Source organism: Oryx dammah, unplaced genomic scaffold (assembly GCF_014754425.2).
Source record: "Oryx dammah isolate SB20612 unplaced genomic scaffold, SCBI_Odam_1.1 HiC_scaffold_13, whole genome shotgun sequence".
Lineage (NCBI taxonomy): Eukaryota > Metazoa > Chordata > Mammalia > Artiodactyla > Bovidae > Oryx > Oryx dammah.
The window spans coordinates 27,797,415-27,820,146 of NW_024070197.1; the positions used below are offsets into that span (position 1 = coordinate 27,797,415).

Below are 22,732 nucleotides of genomic sequence, written 5' to 3' on the forward strand. Positions count from 1 at the left end.
AAATTGTGTTTCAGAACATAATTGACGTTAAAAGGAATAGCAACTTCACTGAGTAGGTTTTTTCTCCAAGGAGCTTAAAATACTTTGCCACACAGCCTTACAAAGTCCTAAACAGCAGGCTTTATTACTTATACTTTCTTGCAGAGGAAGCTGAGGCACAGAAAACGAGAAATGTCTTTTCCTGATTATCACTAAGTTCTCCATAAAGCCAAAAAAAGGGCTAACTAGAGTTGGTATTCTTATCATAAGACCTCATTTATTTTACAGCACACAAAATAAGACTTTTGAATGCATTTCCCTCTGACAATATCTCCACAGCAGAGTAAAGAAGGGACGGCTATCCATTTAAATTGACTGAATACAGAAACTGGGAGTTTACAATGTGGGGTTCAACTTCTCTTTGCTGCAAGCAACAGAGCAAATGAAAAGCAGACCTTTGAATTATCTATTTGTGGCAGTTTGCAGCTTGGTGGGCTTCAAAAGTTAAAGGAGCTAAACAATAGCTAATTTCAATGTTTAGGTTTCTAGAGCATACAGATTAAGTACACTTTCACAGTAGTGTAAATCCAGAACCTGGCTTTACCATTAGGATTTCAGTAAATGACACTTTACTAAAACAGAACTAATGTTCTAGGGATTTTGTTTCTTTTCTATGGTTTGCTCTATCCGAGTCTAACTCTGGGCAATTCTTTCCAAAGTAAATTTTCTTAACTCACTGTCCCAAGTAAATAAGAATGAACAAGGTTCCAAACTTCCAGGGCTCTCTTGAGATTTTCAATCTGCACAGATCAACCTGGAGTCATCTGCAGCAGTTGGCACAGCAGCTTGGAAAGCTGTCTTGGTTATCACTTCTCATACTCAGTTTAGTTCAGTTCAGTCGCTCAGTCATGTCCGACTCTTTGCAACCCCATGGACTGCAGCATGCCAGGCTTCCCTGTCCATCACCAACTCCGGAGCTTACTCAAACTCATGTCCACTGAGTCAGTGATGCCATCCAACCATCTCATCCTCTGTCGTCCCCAGACTACCAGAGGCAAAAGAAAGATGTGTGGTTACCTTTCAGAGATTACCCCATGAGGCTCAAAATTCCATATGTGCTATGAACTCCAGTGAAGCACTAGAGCATTTCTGGATTATCAGGATAAATTTCTTTGAATCTCTGATTGAGTTGATCAGAAACGTAACCCACATCTCTGGAGATAAAGGAATCATGTCAGGGAACTAAGGTTGTCCAAATATCACATGGTCAACTGAAAGTATCCAAGATAAAGTACAAGATAAATCAAAATTCCTGTAGATTTGTAGCACACCTGACATTTAAGAAACTGATAAGGTAGAACGGGCACTAGAATCCAAGAGTATTAACCAGATTTCCCAGGGTTTAGAACAATATGGCCCATGCAAAGCTGTTTCAGAAGGCAATAGACCATAGTCCAAAGGACCAGAGGCTTCTGTGTTGCACCAGAGTTGGGTTCAAATTTAAGCTTAGCCACTTCCTAGTTTCATGACCTTGCAAATAACCTAATGAGCCAGAGTTTCTTAAATCTAACTCCTTGGATTGGTTTATGATTAGGTTTATAAAGCACTTGCAGAGTGCCCCCAGAAAGAAGGTACCCAGTAAAACACAAATCAACTTATTCAATAGATAAGTGCCAGGAAGAGCTTTTTACATATGTTATTTCATTTAATCCCCACAGCAACTGCATGACTGGCCCTTATGTAAAAATGGCAGTCAGGGGGTCATTTAAAAAGAGATCCCAACTCAAGAGGGTCAGCCCCAGAAGAAAGAGGCTAGAGATGGACCTTGGAATGCAGAGGAGGGGCACGTGAGCTGCTGTCCTACATTCCCGGAGAGGGCACCCAGGGGAGTGTGCCTCCAGAGTCAGAGCCTCTGCCAAGCCCAGCCTAGAGAACACAACCAGCAGATCAGGACAGGACTGCCAAGGGAGACGTTCCCATGATTGCCAGACTCCCTCACTTCTCTCAGCCCTACCCAGGGTTTGGGATAAGTGGGGAAGAGAAGCTCCAAAAGGAAAATGGAGAAGTCACCCCATCCCCACCTCTTACTGAGGGGTTCTCAACCTAACCCATCACAAAGCTGGGCAAGAAGAGTGGTTTGGACTGTAATAAAGTTCAGAATGTTACACTGGACTGGTCATTTTTATTACTAAAAGTAGGGTGTTATAATGACTAGAGGTAATCAAAATGTATCTTCTTAAATCTAAGAGTAGCTGGAAAACCTAAGGGATGTGTCTGAGATATAATCCAGGTGTAGGTGAAGAACTGGCCCACAGAGTGGGTCAGAGATGGAAGGAAAGAATCCTACAGAGGTCTACTTTTCAACATACCACTGACTTTAATATAAAACATATTCACCTATAAGTCCTATGAAACTAGAAAATGAAACCAAAGGAATAAGTGCATGGACGTCAGCCAAATTATAAAAATACCCAATAATTCTGAAAATACTTGCTGCTAAATTTAAAGATGAGTATTCCATGCTGACACAGATGTTTATATGCATGAAAATTCTGAATGAGTCTCCACAGCCAGGTATGTGGCTCTACCAAATGGCTCTGAGGTTAGTCATTCAATCTGGACATACTGAGCAAGAAAATAAAGGTCTGTAAAGCTTGAAGTGAAGCAGATACCATAATTTGAATAAATCAGACTATGCCCTATTTCAAATTTGATAGTCATTTAGGTTATCCAGGACTCTCCCTTTCTTTCCACACACAACACACACAAAATAGCTTTCCATGTAATTTGAACTCAGTAGGCAAATATCAACCCATTTCTTCACTTCATCTTGCATGGACCTAACCAAAGATAAGAATAAGGGGGATGTGGGCCTGCAGGGTTTTGTGTGATTTGCAACTAGGTATACTTTGAATATTAAATAATTTGAAGTGTTGGTAGGGCAGAAGAAAGCAGTTGAACAGGAATACACTAGGGCTTCAGAAATATTGGTTGTATTCTACCACCTCAGCTGGAAAGTGAATACATTTTATTTATTTCACTTTTCTTTATACATCACATTTATTTATATATATATATATAATGGTATATGAAACAGTTCAAATTTTTCAAAAGCTTTTGTACTACAGAGACATTGAAAGGATCAGAGGGAAAGAGGGATGATTAGGCAGAGCACAGAGGATTTTTAGGGTAGTGAAGCTACTCTTTGTGATACTACGATGGCAGATACATGGCATTATACATTTGTCAAAACCCATAGATATACAACACCAAGAGTGAACACTGATGTAAACTAAGGAGTTTGAGTCATAGCTACATATCAATACAGGTTCATCAACTGTAACAAATGTAGCACTCTGATGCAGGATGTTGGTTGTAGGGGAGACTGTGTATCTGTAGGGTCAGGGGGCATATAGGAACTCTCCATACTCACTGCTCAATTTTGCTGTGAAACTAAAACTGATCTAAAAACTGAAACCTATTTTTTAAAAACAGCTTTTGTATTGCTAAGTCCCCCTACCTCTGAATGCTGATCTGTTAAAAATCTATTTTAAGTAACACCTTCATAAGGCCCTGCCTGACATTTCCTCTTGCCACAGAGGAACCTATTACTCTTCTCTATGCTGCCACAGCTCCTGAACCTTTATTCCATTCTTTCCATAGGACATGCACAGTATAAGTTTATCTACCACCCTTCCTTCACTGAATGAAAGGAGGGCATTATCTTGGTGTTCTTAATATTTCAAACACTTATAGGAGTGTCTTTCATATAACAATCCTCAGTATACCTTAAATTATTTCATAATATAGTCATATAGTATATAAATTAATATAGAATAATCAATAATGTTACAAACGAATCTGATTTTTAGCCTCAAAGAAATTAATTCTACAAAGATGCTTCCAACACCCCTGCTATATTTGAAACGACACCTATCAGCATTTTAACTAGTTTTCTTTCCTTGCTGGTGAATAACTGCCACAACTATAGATACGAGCTCATCTGAAGGAATGCAAAGAGCTCTCCCTAAGATCATTTAATAGACCTATGCATAATTATCAATTTCCTCTTGAAGCTAACATTTGCTAAAAGAAAAGGGAAGATTCCATTAATGATCAAAACACTTGACTTTATGGACCTATTCCATTTAATGGTGAAAACTCAGTTCTCTGTTCCTGGGTTACTGCCAGGTGGTCTTTTACCGGGAATCATTCTAAACTTCTAATCACAGTTCAACAACCATCTGCCAAATCATATACAGGTATTGATATTTGCCACTCTACAGCTAAATTACATCAAATGTCAATGCAATCAACTCATTAGGAGGCTTGTATCAAGCTTCAGTGGTCACTACCCACTTCTGCACCTCTTTGATTAAGCAGTGTATGGACTGGTGTCCCTGCCTATCTACCAGCTGATCAGCTCAGTAATACTGCTAATAGAAAATCAAATGAGCAGAAAAAGAAAGTGTTAAAAAAAAAAAAAAGCTCTATGAGCACTCTGAGTCCTTTTTATGCAGAATATCAATATACTATAATCTAGCAAGTAAAGCAAATGAAATTTAAAAATTGCTTAGAGAATCATTTTTTACCGAAAGCTACAAAAGGTCATTAAAAAGCACTATAATTGCCCCTGTATTATACCTTGCTATCATTCTTCCATCTTTCCTGCTACCTGAGATTTTAAATCTGTCTTGCTGATGTAAAAACCATAAGCAAACCTGAAGTGTGACTGTCACATGCAGAAGCTGAACGTTAGAGGTCAACGCAGCTTACTGGTATGCTGGCCCACTGCTCCAAATTTTATATCTCTTCTGTCCCTCAGTTATTGCCTGACATGATTTAACAACTGTAATTCCTTATTTAACGATGTCAAAGGTTTTTAGGAAATTGACTGTATTTCACCAACGATATATTTCTTCTTGATTACAGAGTGGTTAAAATGATTTTAAACCAAGACAGCAAAATAAAGCAGTAATAAAATCAATAAAAGGTGCTTAAAACATTCCTTCTATTAGGTAATGGCATTTAAAATATCCGTAGCTTGTAATGGCACTTAGGATATGCCCAAAAATCAATGAGCTAAATTACTTATTGAACTAGTTAATTTGAACATTGAGTTTTTTATGTATATTGATAAAACGGGCTACAGAATACTCCTGGCAAGTAGCAGCAGCACGTTCATGGTCAGATGTCTCCCTCTGCTGGAGAAACAAATTAAATTTCCTCCAGTTACAGAACAAAAAGATAAAATATTAAAATTTGTAACCTCAAAAAGTCCACCATGGGATTCTGAATCGTAAAAGGCTCCAGGAATTCATGAAAACAATACAAAATCATTAAGGGTTAAAAAAACACATGTACCTTTTTAAAACTTTGTCATTAACCTGGAATATCGTACTTTAGAGAGTTAAGATGAAACAGCAGATTAGAATCAAAATTTAATTATTTCAAAACCCCCTTCTTAATTTTCTAACTATTATCCCAGGGTTTTTGGTATTTAAGAATAAGATTCTAAAAGCCTTAAATCATTTCTCTTTGATGTTGGAAGGAAAAGGGTTTGAATTTTAAAAGAGAAAGTATAAATCTGTGCTCAAGGAAAAGTCCACATTCTTAGTAGTCTAATTTGATCAAAATCAAGTTTGAACTATCTTTGCAAATGAAGGATTTTGAGAACTCAAAGTAAGAATCCGCTAAACAGCTTCACATTTCTCTCTCTGTGTGGGGTGGTATGAGAATTTCCAATAATTATTACCATTATTTTTTTTCAAACATCTACTATTTAAAATGCTAAGTACTTTATTGAAAAGACTCTTCACTGCTTTTCAATTTTTCCCCCTGCCAGTTCAGCCCTAAGCAGGTGTTAGACTTCTAAAGAGCTTGCCTCAGGACTTTTAACTCAAACTACAAAGGGGAGCTTCAGAAATTATGATAAAAGGTGTTAAGAGAGAAATGAAGGTGAAGAGGTTATCTGACACTAACCTAAAATTGTACATAGTACCTTTTGAAAAATTACAGCTACCCAGAATATACCATTTGGTTTTGAATGGTTTCATCAATAATAGTTCAGGAATTTTTTTTCACTCACATTTCAACACACTTCATTTATATTCAAAACAACTGGTATATTTAAAATAACATGCAATGATGGGAAATTTTTAATCAAAGAACTTTGCTCATTCCATATAACTTTGGTTTTGTTTTGGTTTCGCATACAGGGAGACTAAAATAGAAAATTACAGAGAATACTGGTTTGTTTGGTTTTTTTTGCATGCTGAAAGATCACTGACTAAACAGGAAACTGCAGAGAATACTGTTACTTTTTTGCATGCTGAAAGATCACTGACCAACATTATGGATGTACTGTGTAACACACTACCCAAGTTTACCACAAACCCTGGTCAATGCCTACCTCTGACTTTCAGGTCTAAAAGAAGAATCTTTCACATTATATGAAAAATGCACTGACTTTTGCCCTTTCTTGTTCTTCCTGAAAGCAAAAAAAAAAAAAAGATAAGCACTACTCTATTCTTAAAACACAAAGTATAGCAACTTCAAATTGACTCAATTCACCATAAATTTCTCAATAGTTTTTCTACTTGCATTAAAACTTCAATTTCAACTGAAGTATGTATGCACTTGCCCAAAACTGAAAGGTAAATACAAAAATCTAAAATTAGTTGCTCCACTTGAGATTAGGATTATGGTTGATTTTTTTCCTTCCAACAGCTGTTATTGAATATTTTTGCCCCAGTTTTTCTAATTTTAAAAATGCTACTTTGATTTACTATCTTGAAGAAAATAAAGGAAAATATATCTGTCCTTAAAATGATGAAGGGCTTCCCTTGTGGCTTAGCTGGTAAAGAATTCACCTGCAATGCGGGAGACCTGGGTTCCATCCCTGGGCTGGGAAGATCCCCTGGGGAAGGGAAAGGCTACCCACTCCAGTATTCTGGCCTGGATAATTCCATGGACTATATAGTCCATGGGGTTGCAAAGAGTCAGACACGACTGGGGTTGCAAAGAGTCAGACACGACTGATCGACTTTCACTTTAAAAGGATCTGTCCTCAAACCTTATACTTGTTTCCACACTACATTCATAAATCTGCATCTAAAAATTTGGTAAAGGGACTTCCCTGGTGGTCCAGTGCTTAAGAATCTGCCTGGAAACACAGGGAACATGGGTTCAGTCCCTGGAACTAAGATCCCACATGCTGCAGAGCAACTAAGCCCGTGTCCTGCAATTACTGAGCCCACATGCCACAACTAGAGAGTCCATGTGCCACAACAAAGGTCCCATGTGTCGCAACTGAGACCTGACACAGCCAAATAAATAAAAATTTTTAAATAAATAAAAATTAAAAATCCAATTTTAAAAGAAAGTTTAATTTTACACAGTTATCTAGAATGCCTCTGTATAGCACAGGGAAAGCTGCTCAATATTCTGTATTAACCTAAATAGGGAAAGAATTTGAAAAAGATAGATACAAGTATATATATATATATATATATACACACACACACATATATATACACATATATATATAACTGAATGACTTTGCTGTACACCTAAAACTAATACAACATTGCTAATCAACTATGCTCCAATATATAATAATTAAAAAAAAAAAGAGTAGCTCTGAAAAGAAAAGGAACAAAAGACAAAAATGGCATTCAAGATATTTTAAAATATTACACAGATGAAACTAATTGCTTGCTTATATTCATTAATGAATACTAAAAAAAAAAAAAGCTGAATACATGTGTAATCAAAGAATAGGTAAACTCAAAATAAAGGTCTTTGAGGCTCAAACCAAAGTAGCTCCCAAGGCTGAATCTGGCCTCCTGGGTTTTCTTTTATAGTCAACTGTTATAAGTGTTCCTATACCAATCTTAAAGTGTCCTGTTTTAATCACAGCAGCCGCTAACACTGATCCTGAAAGAAAATTAACTCTTCAGATGGGAGATTTCCTACAGTCTGTACAGTCTCTCTGGGCTTCATCCAAGACAGATGAACTATGCTCCACTGTGGCCTCCTTACAGGCTTTCAAAGCACAATGGAAAACGGTTTTCTAACATATTTGTACCATGCAAGGGTTCCTGTGGAGAGTTCCATTTCTGGATATAAACTAGAAATTGCTGTAATTTTTTTGGTCCTTTTTAATTTGCAGTTACATGAAACATGACAACAACAAGAGAAATAACAATCATGCAGGTGTCCATGGCTAACACACAGGGCCATCACTTGTGTAAAGCATAAAACAAGAAAAACCTCTTTAAACGAATCCAATCTTTCTGCAACAATTAGCCTTTTGAAAAATCAAAATGATAACCAATACATTCAGAAAAATGAATTTTTTAAACACTCTTCTGTAAACTAAATATAACTGAGGTTAAAGAAGGATAAAGAAACACTCAACAAGGACTTTCCTCACAGTCAAGTGTTAAGACTATGCTCCCAATACAGGGGGCATGGGTTCGATCCCTGGCCAGAGAACTAAGATCCCACATGAGGCACAGCCAAAAAAATAAATAAACACTCAGCAAATGCAAAAGATAAATTTCAACCCTTTTACTGCTGGATTACTTAAAATATAAACACCAGTTAATAAAAAGTAAAAAACTCTTTTTTTTTTTTAAGCTGTGCCACACAGCTTACAGGACCTTAGTTCCCCAATCAGGGGTTGAACCCAGGTCCTTGACAGTGAAAGCAGGAATCTTAGCCACCGGACCACCAATGAATTCCCAAGAAAATATTCTTATAGTCTGCTATAATATATAATAACGATCCTACAATCTAATGATAACCATGTCTAACATCTGCTGAATTCTTACTATGTTCCAAGAACCATGCTAAGCTCTTTATATCACAGACTTGTTTTTGCCGGCTAAGCATTCATTCCCCCCTTCCCATTACGGCATCCCCTTTTTTCCTTCCCCACTCAAAGTGGTCATGGTGAGCTGATCGGTCCATCATAGTTGTACCATCTCCAAACTGATTCTAAACTGGACATTTAGAGAACTACATTCCCTTGGGCACAGCAGTCAGTTCAGAAAGGCCCCCAATGCCAGCAAGGCCAATCAAATTTCATAAAGATTTGGAGTCCAAAGTCCCCCTTCCTTTAAAGATTTAAACCTGTGACTATCTGTAGCCATCAACATGTTTCCCCATCACTAGGAGGAAATCTGTCTGAATGCAACCAAAACACTGAAAGATGCTAAAAGGTGGAGAGAGAAACTGAGCCCCAGAAACAAGCAGGGCCCTTGAATGTGCTTGTTACATGAGATAATGAATTTCCCTTTGCTTCAGCTGATTAGAGTACCATTACTAGCAATTGAGAATGGTCTAGCTAGAACACATACCTACAAGTAATCCATGCAATCACACGGGTCTACACCAACAGCCAGGGTCCCCTCGGCTACTCATGAACGCGCAGCTGGCTCCAACCTCTGCTGCTGGCCCTGTCTCTCATCACTGTGTGTGTGTGTGTGTGTGTACAGCAGGCCCCTGCCCCCACATAGGCACCTGCAGCTGGCCCCTACTGCCAAGCATGTGCATACCACCAGATTCTGACCACCACTGCTACCTGAACTGGAACCTAGGCGCCAGACCTAAAGGCACCACTGAGTACCTCAACAGCCCTTGCAGCTACTGCAGACCTACAGCTCTCCCCAAGAACCATGCATTATGGATGTGGTGGACCCATCCCTGAGCCAACAAGTCACACACCTTGAACCCAGAGGTTCTGCTCACACCCAGACTTAACACCCCACACCACTAGAGCCACAGCCATAGCACACTCCAGACTGCCTTCACTCACAAGTGAAGGTATTTATTTTTTTCTGAAGTCAGTCCAGAAAGTCTGGAAGAGGTGACTGCTTCTTCAAATGCAGAGGTATCTGTGCATGGGTATAGGGAACACAAGAACCGGGGAAACAGGACACCACCAAAGAAAATGGTAAACTTTCAGCACACCTGCAGGATGTGTGAACTCCAGCAATTAATACAGCTTAGACTAAAGATGGCATATCTTCTTTTTCTTCCAAATCTAGTAAGATGATAAACAGAGGCCGCAGAGTTCAAAGTATTGCCGCCACGCTCACAGGACTGTTATTCCATGTTCTGGACATAACAAAAATAAGAACTCTTTCAAGATACTAAGGTCTCTGAGAGCTATCTCCCTAAATTGAAAGACAAAGGTGAATTCTGAGTGACAATTTGAACAAGATAGTGGCATAGGAATTTCTAGCACTCAGCCTCTCCCAGAAACATCAATTGGAACAACCATCCACATGCAAAAATAACTTCACAAGCACTAAGAACATCAGGTAAGGGATTACAGTACCTAATCCAATTTAAAATGGGCAGAGGACCTGAATAGAGATTTTTTTTAAGACATACAAATGACCAACAGGTACATGAAAAGATGCTCAACACCACTAATCATCAGGGAAATGCAAATCAAAACCATAATGAGATATCACCTTACGCCTGTTAGAATGGCTGTTATCAAAAAGACAAGAGATAAGAAGCATTAGTGAGGATATGGAGAAAGGGGAACCCTCGTGTACTCTTGGTGGGAATGTAAATTGATATATCCACTATGGAAAAGAGTATGAAAGTTCCTAAAAAAAAAAAAAAAACTACAAATAGAACCACCATATGATCCAGCAACCCCACTTTCAAAGGAAATAAAATTACTAAAGATATCTGAACCCCCATGTTCATTGTAGCATTATTCACAATGGTCAAGATATGGATACAACCTAAGTGTCAATAAAGAAAATGTGGTGTGTATATACTCAGCCACAAAAAAGAAGGAAATCCTGCCATTTGTGACAAAATGGATGGTTCTTGAGGGTATTAATACTAAGTGAAAGTCACACAGAAAGACAAATACTATATGATCTTTCTTATATGCAGAACTGAAAAAAACTGGAATCCACAGAAATACAGTAGAATAGTTAGTTGTTGCCAGAGGCTGGCAGTGGGGGAAATGTGAGTTGTTGGTCGAAGGGTACAAACTTCCTACTATAAAATGGAGATTTAAGGTACAGTGTCGTGACTATAGTTAATAATACTGTATTATTATATATTTGAGGTTGCTCTTAAATGTTATCACAAAAAGAAAATGGTAATTATGTGAAATGATGCAAGTGTTAACTAAACTTATTGTGGTGATCATTTTGCAATACAAACATAAAATCATCATATTGGACACCTTATACTTACATGTTACATATCAATTACATCTCAATAAATCTGGGAAACGAACTTAATACTAAAAAAAGAAAGACATAGGGGTAAGGGATTAAAAGGCACAAACTATTATTATAAAATAGGCTACAAAACTATACTGTACAACACAGGGAATATAGCCAATATTTTATATTAACTATAAATGGAGTATAACCTTTATAAACTGTGAATCACTATATCATACCCCTGTAACTTATATGTCAACTAGACATCAATAACAAATAAATAAAAATTTTTAAATTACATTTCTTTTTTAAAAAATAAAAAAGCAGTTAAAGGAAAATAAAATGTATTACACTTATGCTCTCATCCGAGCCTCTTAAAGTGAAGTCTAGAATTAAATGAACAAAAGAAAGTAGATTTCTTATGTCTTCTTCTACATTCCTCTGAATGAATTTAGCCCTTAGTGACTACAAAATCAGTTATTTCAAGTCAGTTTCATTTAAAAAGAAAAAGAAAAAAATAGGACATGAAAAATACCTTATTTATGGTTTCAAGGTGTCTTCTTTATATCCTTTAAATAATTTAGTCCAAAAATATGCTTCTTTTAGACTTCAATTCTTATGCCTTACCTGACACATAAGAAAAATTAAAATCAACCTTTGATCCTAAAAAATTAAGGGGAAAAAACCTTCCAAGATCTTTTTATAAGTTACATGTCTACCCTGTGTTGAACAGCATCGTATAAAAGATGAAACAAGAACATCTACTTTGAATAAGGCACTAAAAACCAGCAAGCAAGCTTTAACACATCACACAATTGGGGCTGACTTAAGTTTCCTTAATTTAAAATTTCGATTATTTAATATCTTAAGTAGCAGCAATTATCTGACAGCCAAATCAAAACTATTAAAAGAAATGAGAAAAATCCAAAACAGTGTTCCCAAAAGTTGGAACAGTACATGAAATGAAAGGGAGAGGCAGGGCCCAGAAAGAATAGCAAAAGTTTGCAATCAATTATCCTCCAATTTTAAAAATTAAAAAAATTAAAAAAAAAATAAAACTATCAAAAGCTTCCTGATTATACTGGAAGAAGGCTAAGGTTCAGAACAAAAATCTCCTGTCATTCTTCAGAGAGGTCAGATTCTCTGGTGTTACAGCGAAGGTGGAAGGTGCTTAAAAACAGGTGGCTGTTATTATTCAGTCGCTATGTCGTGTCCGATTCTTTGAGACCCCATGAACTACAAGTTCATGGAATTCTCTAGGCCAGAATACTGGAGTGGGTAGCCGTACCCTTCTCCTACATTTCCTCTTTTAGTCTTTTTTCTCTTTTCCAGCTAAATATGAAAATGTATTCCCTTACTGCTTTCCAGTTTTTTCGTCAATCTTTTTATAAGTTTTCATTCTTATAGCTCTTGTTAAATGGTAAGTAATATAAAGACAGATGGGAAAATACAGCCAGGTAAGAGTCCACAGCAAAGATTAAGAGGAAATTCCCCGATAATAAAATAATAATGAGATAAATTACCAAACCTATGTTAGAGGAATGCCCTAATGCTAGAGATTTAAAGCTAGTTCCTCTAAGAAGAGCCTTTTAAGGACAAGGAAGGCGGGTGTGCTGCAGTCCATGGGGTCGCAGAGTCGCACACGACATAGCGATTGAATAACAACCTCTAAGAAATTCTGGAGGATTTTAACTAGAATTGAAAATGAACATTTTCTGAATGACGGAAACACTACTATTTACATTTTTTTCTCAGCATTTTCTCCAGTCTTCGGATGGGGGAGGGGAGGGGAGCTAAGATTCTGAGGTGAAAAGTCACAGCGGTGACAGTACAGGAGGACAGACACCAGGAGGTCAGCCTTTAGTGAGCTTTCATGACCTGGGAAATTCTTAGCCTGTCACCCGAGCCAGGTCCCGCCTTCCCCTGCACTTCCCCTCCTCAAGGCTGGAGCAGGAGAGTCACTACCACCCCGACCCGCGCGGCACTCTGGGAGCGGAAGGAGGAGCCGCGCGGCGGCGGCTCAGCCGGAAGAGGAGGAGCCAGGCCTGGAGGATAGCCGAGAGTTACTGCCGCTACGGCTGCCGGTGTTTGCGCGTCGCGGGGAGCAGGGCCTGGCGGGCGGGGTGTGTCGCGATGCCGGAGCTGGCGGTGCAGAAGGTGGTGGTCCATCCCCTGGTGCTGCTCAGTGTGGTGGATCATTTCAATCGGTGAGCGGGCGGCACGGGGCGGCCTACCGGGGCCGGTGGCGCCGCCGCTGCTGAGTCACGGGCGCGCTGGGTACGGCGCGGCGGCCGCGGGGGTGCTGACGCACCAGGGGTGGCCCTGAGTCGCCGAGGGGCCCAGATTAAGTCCATTCATGAAGCCCAAGTTACCTGGAGTCTTCTGCCCAGCCGGCACTCCCGGGAACTGAGCTGATCATTCCCTTCACCCAGTCCGTACGATGCCAGAGTATGGGGAGCAGGTTTCATTTGATCCTGATCCCCAGTCCTCGTGCCCATCTATCGCCTCGTCCGTCCCTTTTCGCCTAAGAGACTCGGTGTTTGGTAGGAAAGCCCTTCAGACTCGCGCTTTTTGGCTCTGAAGGCTGTCACCGAAAGTCTGGTCCCTGCAAGAACTGTGCTTTTAACTTGTGGAAGTTTCAGAAGTGCGAATCTGGTTAGGCGATAGCTTAAACTGTAGATATATTAAGTCTTAAAGTCAAGTTTTTCTTCTAAAAATGAGACCAGTTGGAGGTGTAGGCGTTAATGAATAAGAAAACATCCCACAGATACTTCTGCCTTCGCTTGCTTGTTTTCGAGCTGTTCGTCCCGCGGGACCTGTTACACGTGTTCATAAGTTTTACAGTAGTTACTTGAATTGGAAAGTTGTAAGACCCAGTTGGGAGCATCTGCTATAAAGTCATAGTTGCTAAGTGCTTGCTTTGTACAACTCCCAATTCAACCAGAGCCAAAACCAAACTCAGACTCCTGTGAGGTTAGGGTCCCCAGTTTAGTTCCATTTCTTTGTAGGACCCTTAGCCTAACAAGAAACTTGAGCTTTTCCACTGTACAATTACTGTTTTTCTCCCATAGGATACTAGAGGTTCTAAGAAGGCAGGCATCATTTCAGTTCCGTTCAGTCAATTCAACAAACATTTTTAAGGGCATAGTGAAGGCAGACACTTCAGGCTGCTGTGTCAGACAATTGTAGGGTTTTCTAAAACACAAATGCATTTTTGTAGATTAGAAGAAAAGCCCATGAGTGTGGAAATTTCCTTTGAACTTAGATTTCCCCCCAAAATCGGAATACTTAATTCTGATCCAAGCCCTAGACATAGTAAGCATTTATAAGTTTGCCAAATCATGTGTTTAGATAAGTACAGTTCAATCGGTGTGAACCAGCAACTGTTAAGAAATTGTGGTTCATTTCACAATGACTTTTGTCTGTCCTTTGAACATAGAATTGTTTGTTCTGTCACATTTGTTAGTGGTTAATGGAGAATTCTACATAAAGACCAATGAAATAAGTGAAACACTTTTGTCATCCCTTAGCACAAAATTACTAAGGGGGTTTGATTTGAAGATAGAAATTCTGAGGTAGTTTTTCTCGTTCACTGAGCCCTCCTCCCAGTATGATTAGTCACCAGCTCAGTTCCAACTTCTGCCTAATTTAGCCATTCAGAGAGATCACAAATGGCATACACATGCTTCTGGGTCAGAATCATTTTCTCAGCCCCTAGATGATACAAAGAATTGTTTATGTCATCTAGTTGGGCTTGTTTCACAGAAGAGTTGGCAAGCTGGACCATAACAGTGGTTCAGCTTTAGCATCTTTATCCCTGAAAAGGTTGGAGGATAGAGAAGCTAGAGAAAGTTTAAGAAAGAAAGGTAAGCTCTTATCAAAAAGTTAAATGTGTTTTCAAACACCAACCAGATAACTTAAAACTGTTTAAGATCTTGGGAGTTTTCATTTTCTCCATTTTAAATTTCTATAAGGTTTGAGGGTTGTTTGTTGTTTTTTTTTAAGACTAACTTACTACATTTGTTTAGTGGGATCAGTTCCCAGCTAAGCTAAATTGTATCAGTACATTGGTATTTCGTGTTAGGCATCTTATTGTTGAGTCTGTGCCTATCCAGAATGATCTTTTGTTTTCTCATTCAGAATAGGCAAGGTTGGAAACCAAAAACGTGTTGTTGGTGTGCTTTTGGGGTCGTGGCAAAAGAAAGTACTCGATGTATCCAACAGTTTTGCAGGTAAAAGAAAAATCTGTCAATTATACCTCAGTTTTTTTTAATAAATAAATAGACAAAATTTACATTTTCTGAGTATGGTTAAAATGTCAGTTAACTTTTAAAAAGAAAGAAAATTTCGTGGTCTCCATTTTTTTTTACTGCAACCAAGCGATTCTGTTTCAGAATTGCTTAAGTATAGAACAGGGAGGCTAAAAGCTACACACAGAAGTAGATAGTAAGTATTTTTAAGTATTTAGGCCGTATTGTCTCCATTGCAACTGCTTAGCTCTGGAAAGCAACTGAAAACAGTATGTAGACAAACTAACAGCCATATTGCATAAAACTATTAAAATAGACAGTGGGTATAGTTTGTGAACCCCTGCACTAAACTATTAACCGTGGCTATGGGTAGGCAAGAGGGAGATAAAAACCTTCTTTTCACTCTGTTTCATGAATGTTCAGAAGAATGTATATTTGTATTTTATGATTAAAGCAACAACAATGAACAACAAAATAATTGCTGGCATAGCTGGTAGACTAGAGGTCACTAACTCCAGTGTCTAAAAGGATCAGACAGTAATGTAATTTGCCCAAAGAAGTATTAGGAAATGATGGAACTTTAGCAAACTGAAGAACATATATCCTTTTCAAAGGAGGTGACCTCTGTATGGCTATAGCCAGTTATTGCCAGGTCTTCCAATTTTTCAAGAGAGCCTGGAGGTCTAGATTTGTATGTGAAATCTTCCAGTTTTTAATAAAAGCAACTCAAAAAATACTTTTAATACTGTATTGGACAAGCTAAAGGCATGGGTCAAATCTGGCCTAGAGGTCCACAGTTGTGGTGTGTGCCCTTAGAGTTCTATCCAGCACCCTAAACTGTTTGGGGTTTTTGTGTTTGTTTTTCTTTCTCCTCTCTAGTTCCTTTTGATGAAGATGACAAAGATGATTCTGTCTGGTTTTTAGACCATGATTACTTGGAAAACATGTATGGAATGTTTAAGAAGGTCAACGGTAGGTGGCATTGTGGCACTGGTATATGTGCGTGTGGTGTGGTGTGTAAATGTGCGTGTGTGTCCCAAATGCCTTTTCTAAGTATTCACTTTTCTTTGTCTAATATCAAAGACCCTTTCACTTAGCTAGACTAAAGTAAAGCCAATGGTAGTAGACAAATGAGGTAGAATAAATGAGAAACTGGAATAGAAATTTAAGGCCAGCTAGACCACCTGGGTTTCAGGGGAGAGAGAGCCCTCGGCAGCAGAAAAGCAAAAAGTTATCAAATAAAATCCACGTGCCTCTAGAGCTTTAGTACCACCAAGGTAAATATCTCTGTCACGTGTATCATTTTCATTTCATTACAGCAGCCACATTGCTTTGGAAATATTTATTCTCACAACACCCACTGCTGTAATCTATGTGAGATGAACTTGCATTTGTTTATATATTCCCTTGGAATTGTTTTCTAGTTGCTTCATGTATGACTGGTTTCCTAAACTAGTCTGAGATATGGCTATCTCTAGATTTCCCCTGCTGTTTATTTTCAGAGATTCCTGCTTTTGAATTTAAAATTTCATTTAAGATTTCATAAGCATGTCAAGGTTAGATGCCTGGAATTTTTGAAAAGGTAGAAAACATAACTACTGAAGTTCTTACCCTTTTTGAGGGTAATATATATATCTTTATGTAACAGTTCAAAGCCACTATTTTTTTCCTTCACAGCCAGAGAAAGAATAGTTGGGTGGTACCACACAGGCCCTAAACTACACAAGAATGACATCGCCATCAATGAACTCATGAAAAGATACTGCCCTAACTCAGTAAGTGCGCTTTATCTTTAAAACCCTTGACTGATAATTGTTTGCCAGTTAACTCAAGAAAAAGAGCCTCCTAGTGGATAGTGAATCATTTCACCACTTTTTCTCTATAAACTTGTGTTAATTTGCAGTGCTTTGTGTAGTATACAGTAACACAATGTATTTAGTAAATTAAATATCTGCTCAGTGCTAAGTATGTAAGTTACCTTCCTTAATCCTCTCAACTGTATGGGATTGTTATCCTTTTTACAAATGAGAAAACTGAGGTTCAGAATGGTTAGTAAGGTCTTCTGAGAGTGCAGCTGGGATTAAAATGCTGGTTGTCTCAACTCTAATTTCCTTCTGCTTGATTCCTTCCTCACTGGACTACCTTTCACCTTGTTAATGGATGGGGTTGAAGAGCAGAGCAAATGATAAGAAATTGGAAATGTAAAGTCTTTTTTTTTTCCTGAAAATTCTGGCTCATTATCTGTTTAAATGAATTTAAAAGCTTCAGTAATCATCTTCAGAATGGCTGCAGTTATTCCCTATGTGCTTAGTACAAGGTGGTTTGCTAACGTGTGTTTTTCTGCCAGGTATTGGTCATCATTGATGTGAAACCAAAGGACCTGGGACTGCCCACAGAAGCATATATTTCGGTGGAAGAAGTTCATGATGTAAGTCATCTTGTTATGAGCCTAGGAGATTAGCTTTGCTACTTTTAGGGCTATTGGGTTTTTCCCCCATTTCAAGTCAACAAATACTTTATAACAGTTTGATATTATGTTTTTTTCCCCCTTGAGTGTTTGAATCACCAAATTTTAGAAATGGAGAGGACCATAGAAATCTAAAGCCTCCTTTTACAAATGAAATTGAGACCAAAGTAGTCAAATTATCACCCAGAGATGTTCTCAGCAGAGTAAATGTAGAGCCTGATGAGCTTGATCTTAATCTAGTGCCATTTCCACTGTTTGCCCACCTCTGACAGTCTTCTAGAAGTTACTAGGTTTTCAAATAGAATAAGTCAGAACTGCCTGGAGCTAGATGGCAAAACCCATCTGCAGGATTTGACACCTATATAGTTGGCTCCATTGTATTCAGTACCTGCTTTGTGGTCTTGCTAGCTTGTACCTTGGGTATGGACAGGACAAGCTGCCAAAGTAGCTTTTCTCTGTTTCCAGGAAACAGAATTGAACGCAGATTCTAGGATAAGATTTGTTGTGAAACTACATGAGTTTTGTTTTGAGTATAAAGTATTTGCACTTAGGGTATACAAAGAGCTCAGTCTTGAATTTCCAAAGTCAAAAGTTTGAGAGATGGAGTAAATATTGTCTTTCTTCTTATAGTTAGCCATATATTCAATTTTAAAATCTGGAAATGGCTTTTCTAACTTAGCTTCCTGCAAATGTTCCTTGCCCTGAGCTCTGTGCCCCTGTTTCTCTTTGCCTTACTACTAGAGAACTTAGATCCGGATCTGTTGCCTAGTTGCAGTAAGGCTTGCATCCCTGGTCTTGATACATTTGTTACAAGTTAAATTTTACCTTGCCTCTTTCAAAAAGGAGTTTGAGGCTACTTGCACACACACACATACATATGCACACACTCACACACACCCAATGAAACAGGATTTTTTAATAGAAAATAGAGGGGATGTAAGGGTCATATTATAAGATGAAGCCATGGAAAAATCAGTACGTGTAAAGACAGGCCATGAAGTCCTGCACAGGTGTTGGAAGGCTTTGACCATCCTAGCATACAAAGCCAAGAGGAAAATGTCATTTTCAGGATTCACACTATCCTGGATAAAACAACAGCAGCTGATGTTTATACCACTTAGTGTAAGTGAAGTGACTTTCCCAAGATCTCACAGTTCCCTTAGCACACACACAGCAAAGCCAGGCTTTGCATCTAAGCCGTCTGCCTACATCCTGTGCACACACTGCCATGTGCTCCTGCTTGCAAACAGTTCACAGCCTTTACAGGAGATGCACAGCCTCTTCTGGCACTAGATCTGAGAAAAGTTTCTCCTGAGTCCCGTCAAGAAATAAGTAGGTGATACAGCAAACCACATCCACTAATGGGTTCCTTGATTAATTCAGGCCACCAGAAAATCAGTGATTCTCACCACGTTGTTTGGTGCACTGATCATTTGACCCAATGGACAGTAGATGGTTCAAAGTTATATTTTCTAACATAAGCTTGTCTCAGGCACAATGTTCAGAATATGGCCTATTTTAGAATGAACTATGACGTCTTTAAAATTTAGCCAAATTGAGACTTCTCTGAATATACATCTCTACTGAAGACTTAAGATAATATCAAGATTTTCCTCAGAAATAAGCTAAGGATATGCCCCAGTATACCTCAGCCCTGAGTAGGACTGCTGTGACAGCTTTCAAAGCAAACTTTACCCACCCTTGCCACAGAAAACCCAGTAATAACACCTCTCAAGTGATCTGACTTAAAGCAGAAGAATCAAGGTGTGAAAAGGAACTGTGCTAGTTTGTTCATTTGTTTGTAAGTAAATAACTGTAATTAAGTCTCCTCTCCCAGGATGGAACTCCAACCTCAAAGACATTTGAGCACGTGACCAGTGAGATTGGAGCAGAGGAAGCCGAGGAAGTCGGTGTTGAACACTTATTACGGTGAGACTTTAGGACGGCATCAGGATCAGAAGCTGCCCAAGAGGCTGTTGGAAAAGCCAGTGTAAGGAAAACATGCATATCGAGTCCAGAGACCTGGGCTCTAGTCCTGGATCATCTATGAAGTGTCCTGAGTTATGATTTATGACTCTGGATAGCGCACGTTGTCTGGAAGCTATAATGCTGGCTGTGACAGGAACACATGCATGTTAAAAGCAAGTGTGTGTTCTTTAAGTGTACCTCCTTTACAATGAATGTAGCTAGCCAGTTTTCTGCAGAGAATCTGCATCAAGGCCTTTTACACTCTAGGGGACTTCTTTAGTAGTCCAGTGGCTAAGACTCCACACTCACAATGCAGGGGGCCCGAGTTTGATCCCTGCTCAGGGAACTAGGTCCTACATGCTGCAACTAAAGATCCAGAGTGCCACAATTAAGACCCGGCGCAGCCAAATTTTAGAAAAAAAAGAAAAATACTTACATAACCCTGACTTATTTGAAAGGTCATAGATTTTCTCAAACAATAAGATTTGTCTCAGTTCAGAAAGTTACTACTGACTGATTTAAAAGCATCTCAAAACATCTTATAGATGCAGGTGAAAAGAATGCTACCCTCTTTAGAAACAAGAGAAATTGAAGTAAAGAGGGATTAAAAAATTTTTTTTTTAGTGAACATGATTTCATTTTAGCTCTCTCTTTTGAAAGATGTCCTGTGATGAGAAAGATAAAACATGTGCTTCCAAATGAAAACAAGGTTAAGGCACTTTATACTCAAATCTTTATCAAACGGAGAAAGTAGCATTTTTGCTTTAGAAAACTTGCCCCTCCTCACAAACTGAGTTATTCCCTTAGAATGTGAAAACCTGTGTGATGGTATAGGACACTGATGGATACCCCTGCTCTTTCTTGTGGGTTCCTACAGAGACATCAAAGACACTACAGTGGGCACTCTTTCCCAGCGGATCACAAACCAAGTCCATGGTCTGAAGGGACTCAACTCCAAGCTCCTGGACATCAGGGGCTACCTGGAGAAGGTGGCCACCGGCAAGCTGCCCATCAACCACCAGATCATCTACCAGCTGCAGGACGTCTTCAACCTGCTGCCAGATGTCAGCCTGCAAGAGTTTGTCAAGGCCTTTTACCTGAAGACCAACGATCAGATGGTGGTGGTATATTTGGCCTCACTGATCCGTTCTGTGGTCGCCTTGCACAACCTCATCAACAACAAGATTGCCAACCGGGACGCAGAAAAGAAAGAAGGGCAAGAAAAGGAAGACAGCAAAAAGGACAGAAAAGATGACAAAGAGAAAGAGAAGGAAAAGAGTGATGTAAAGAAAGAAGAGAAAAAGGAAAAAAAATAAAACATGTAGCTTTTTAATTTGTAAATTAAAATCTTGTAAACTAACGCATTGTGCCGCCGGAGGGTTCTTTAAAGTGCTTGTTAAAAAGCTGTATTGATGAGAGCTCTCTGGATAGAGGGACTGGTCTCGAACCTAAACTGCAGCTTCGGCTACTGTGAGTTGGGGAGGTGATACCTCAGGTTTCAGACTGTGTGAGAAAAGTGAAGAGAAGTAAGCGTAACATTTTTGGTACTCTCCCTAGTTTTATCTATGAGACCAGGGGTTGAATTTTTCCCGTCTCAATTTTTCAGACCTCAAGGGACTCTTGGGGTCTGTTTCTGGCAGTCTGCAAAACTGCAGAATGGAATGCATGAATTCCTTAAGTGCTCTGCCTTGGAACACTTTGAGGTCTGACCCTCAGGACTCTGTGAGAATACTGCCCCACGGGACTTCTCAGACCCGTAGCTCTGGCATTCTCGGGGCTTGGGATCAAGATATTGTTTACCTTCAAAGACACAATTAAATAGCTTGGTTTTTAAGGCTGTGTTCTGGTTGTTTTTAACTCTGGGAGTGGTGATCCATTGTTTTCAGAAGCAACAAAGACGGTTTTTAATTGACAGTTTTTAATCCTTAAAGCTGCCTGAATGAATTATTTTAGACTGGATCCTTTATGAAAAAGAGAATCTCATTCCTTTAAAAATAAAGTTGTAATGAGAGTTCCCAACTGAGCCCGGAAGACCTGGGTCATAGTTCATATCTCAGATTCCTGTCCCTATAGCAGTCTTTCTTAAGTTTTCATAAGGGACATATTTACTTACTATTGCAGTAGGTACGTTAAACGACAATGTCAGTGGGATGGAACAAAGCTTCCCAACGTAAGTAAAGGTGCTTAATCATTTGACTTAATAGTTGTCACTTGGATACTAACTTCCTTTTTTGAGTAGTTAGAACCTCTCTTAAGAGTTCACTGCTGCTGCTGCTGCTGCTAAGTCACTTCAGTCGTGTCCAACTCTGTGCGACCCCATAGACGGAAGCCCACCAGGATCCCCCGTCCCTGGGATTCTCCAGGCAAGAACGCTGGAGTGGGTTGCCATTTCCTCCTCCAATGCGTGAAAGTGAAGTCGCTCAGTCATGTCCAACTCTTACCCACCCTATGGACTGCAGCCTACCAGGCTCCTCTTGTCCATGGGATTTTCCAGGCAGGAATACTGGAGTGGGTTGCCATGTTGGACTATCGGTGTTCAACTATTTAAGAATTACAATAAAATAGCACTAAAATGAAGTCAGTGGAATCTCATAAACCACTTCTTAATGTTACAGTGCCTCAAAGTTGCCAGAAGCATCCATTTTTAATCGACAGACCTGCCTGCCAAAGAACGAGTTAGTGGAAATTTGGGGGTTGATTTTGATCTGACAGAAATAGAACTGCCCACATCAGTGGTCAGTTCAAAGTTCATTAAGATGCTGAGGTAAAAAGAAATAGCAAAGGGAAAAGAACTAGAGAAGTTTTTTGTCTGTTGTGTCAGTCAAAAGTCAGATGGTTGTTCCCAGTACATCTATGTAAAA

At 39.1% G+C, this 22,732-nt stretch overlaps 1 protein-coding gene across 1 annotated transcript; it reads left to right on the plus strand.

Moving 5' to 3' along the window:
* The first annotated feature begins 13,131 nt into the window (after positions 1-13,131).
* Positions 13,132-21,705, plus strand: PSMD7 (proteasome 26S subunit, non-ATPase 7). The gene is made up of 7 exons (XM_040253214.1): positions 13,132-13,393; positions 15,327-15,418; positions 16,316-16,408; positions 17,114-17,211; positions 17,784-17,864; positions 19,741-19,832; positions 20,749-21,705. Exons 1-7 carry the CDS (start codon positions 13,320-13,322, stop codon positions 21,185-21,187), a joined length of 969 nt encoding a protein of 322 aa, XP_040109148.1. The 5' UTR covers positions 13,132-13,319; the 3' UTR covers positions 21,188-21,705.
* Positions 21,706-22,732: the final 1,027 nt, after the last annotated feature.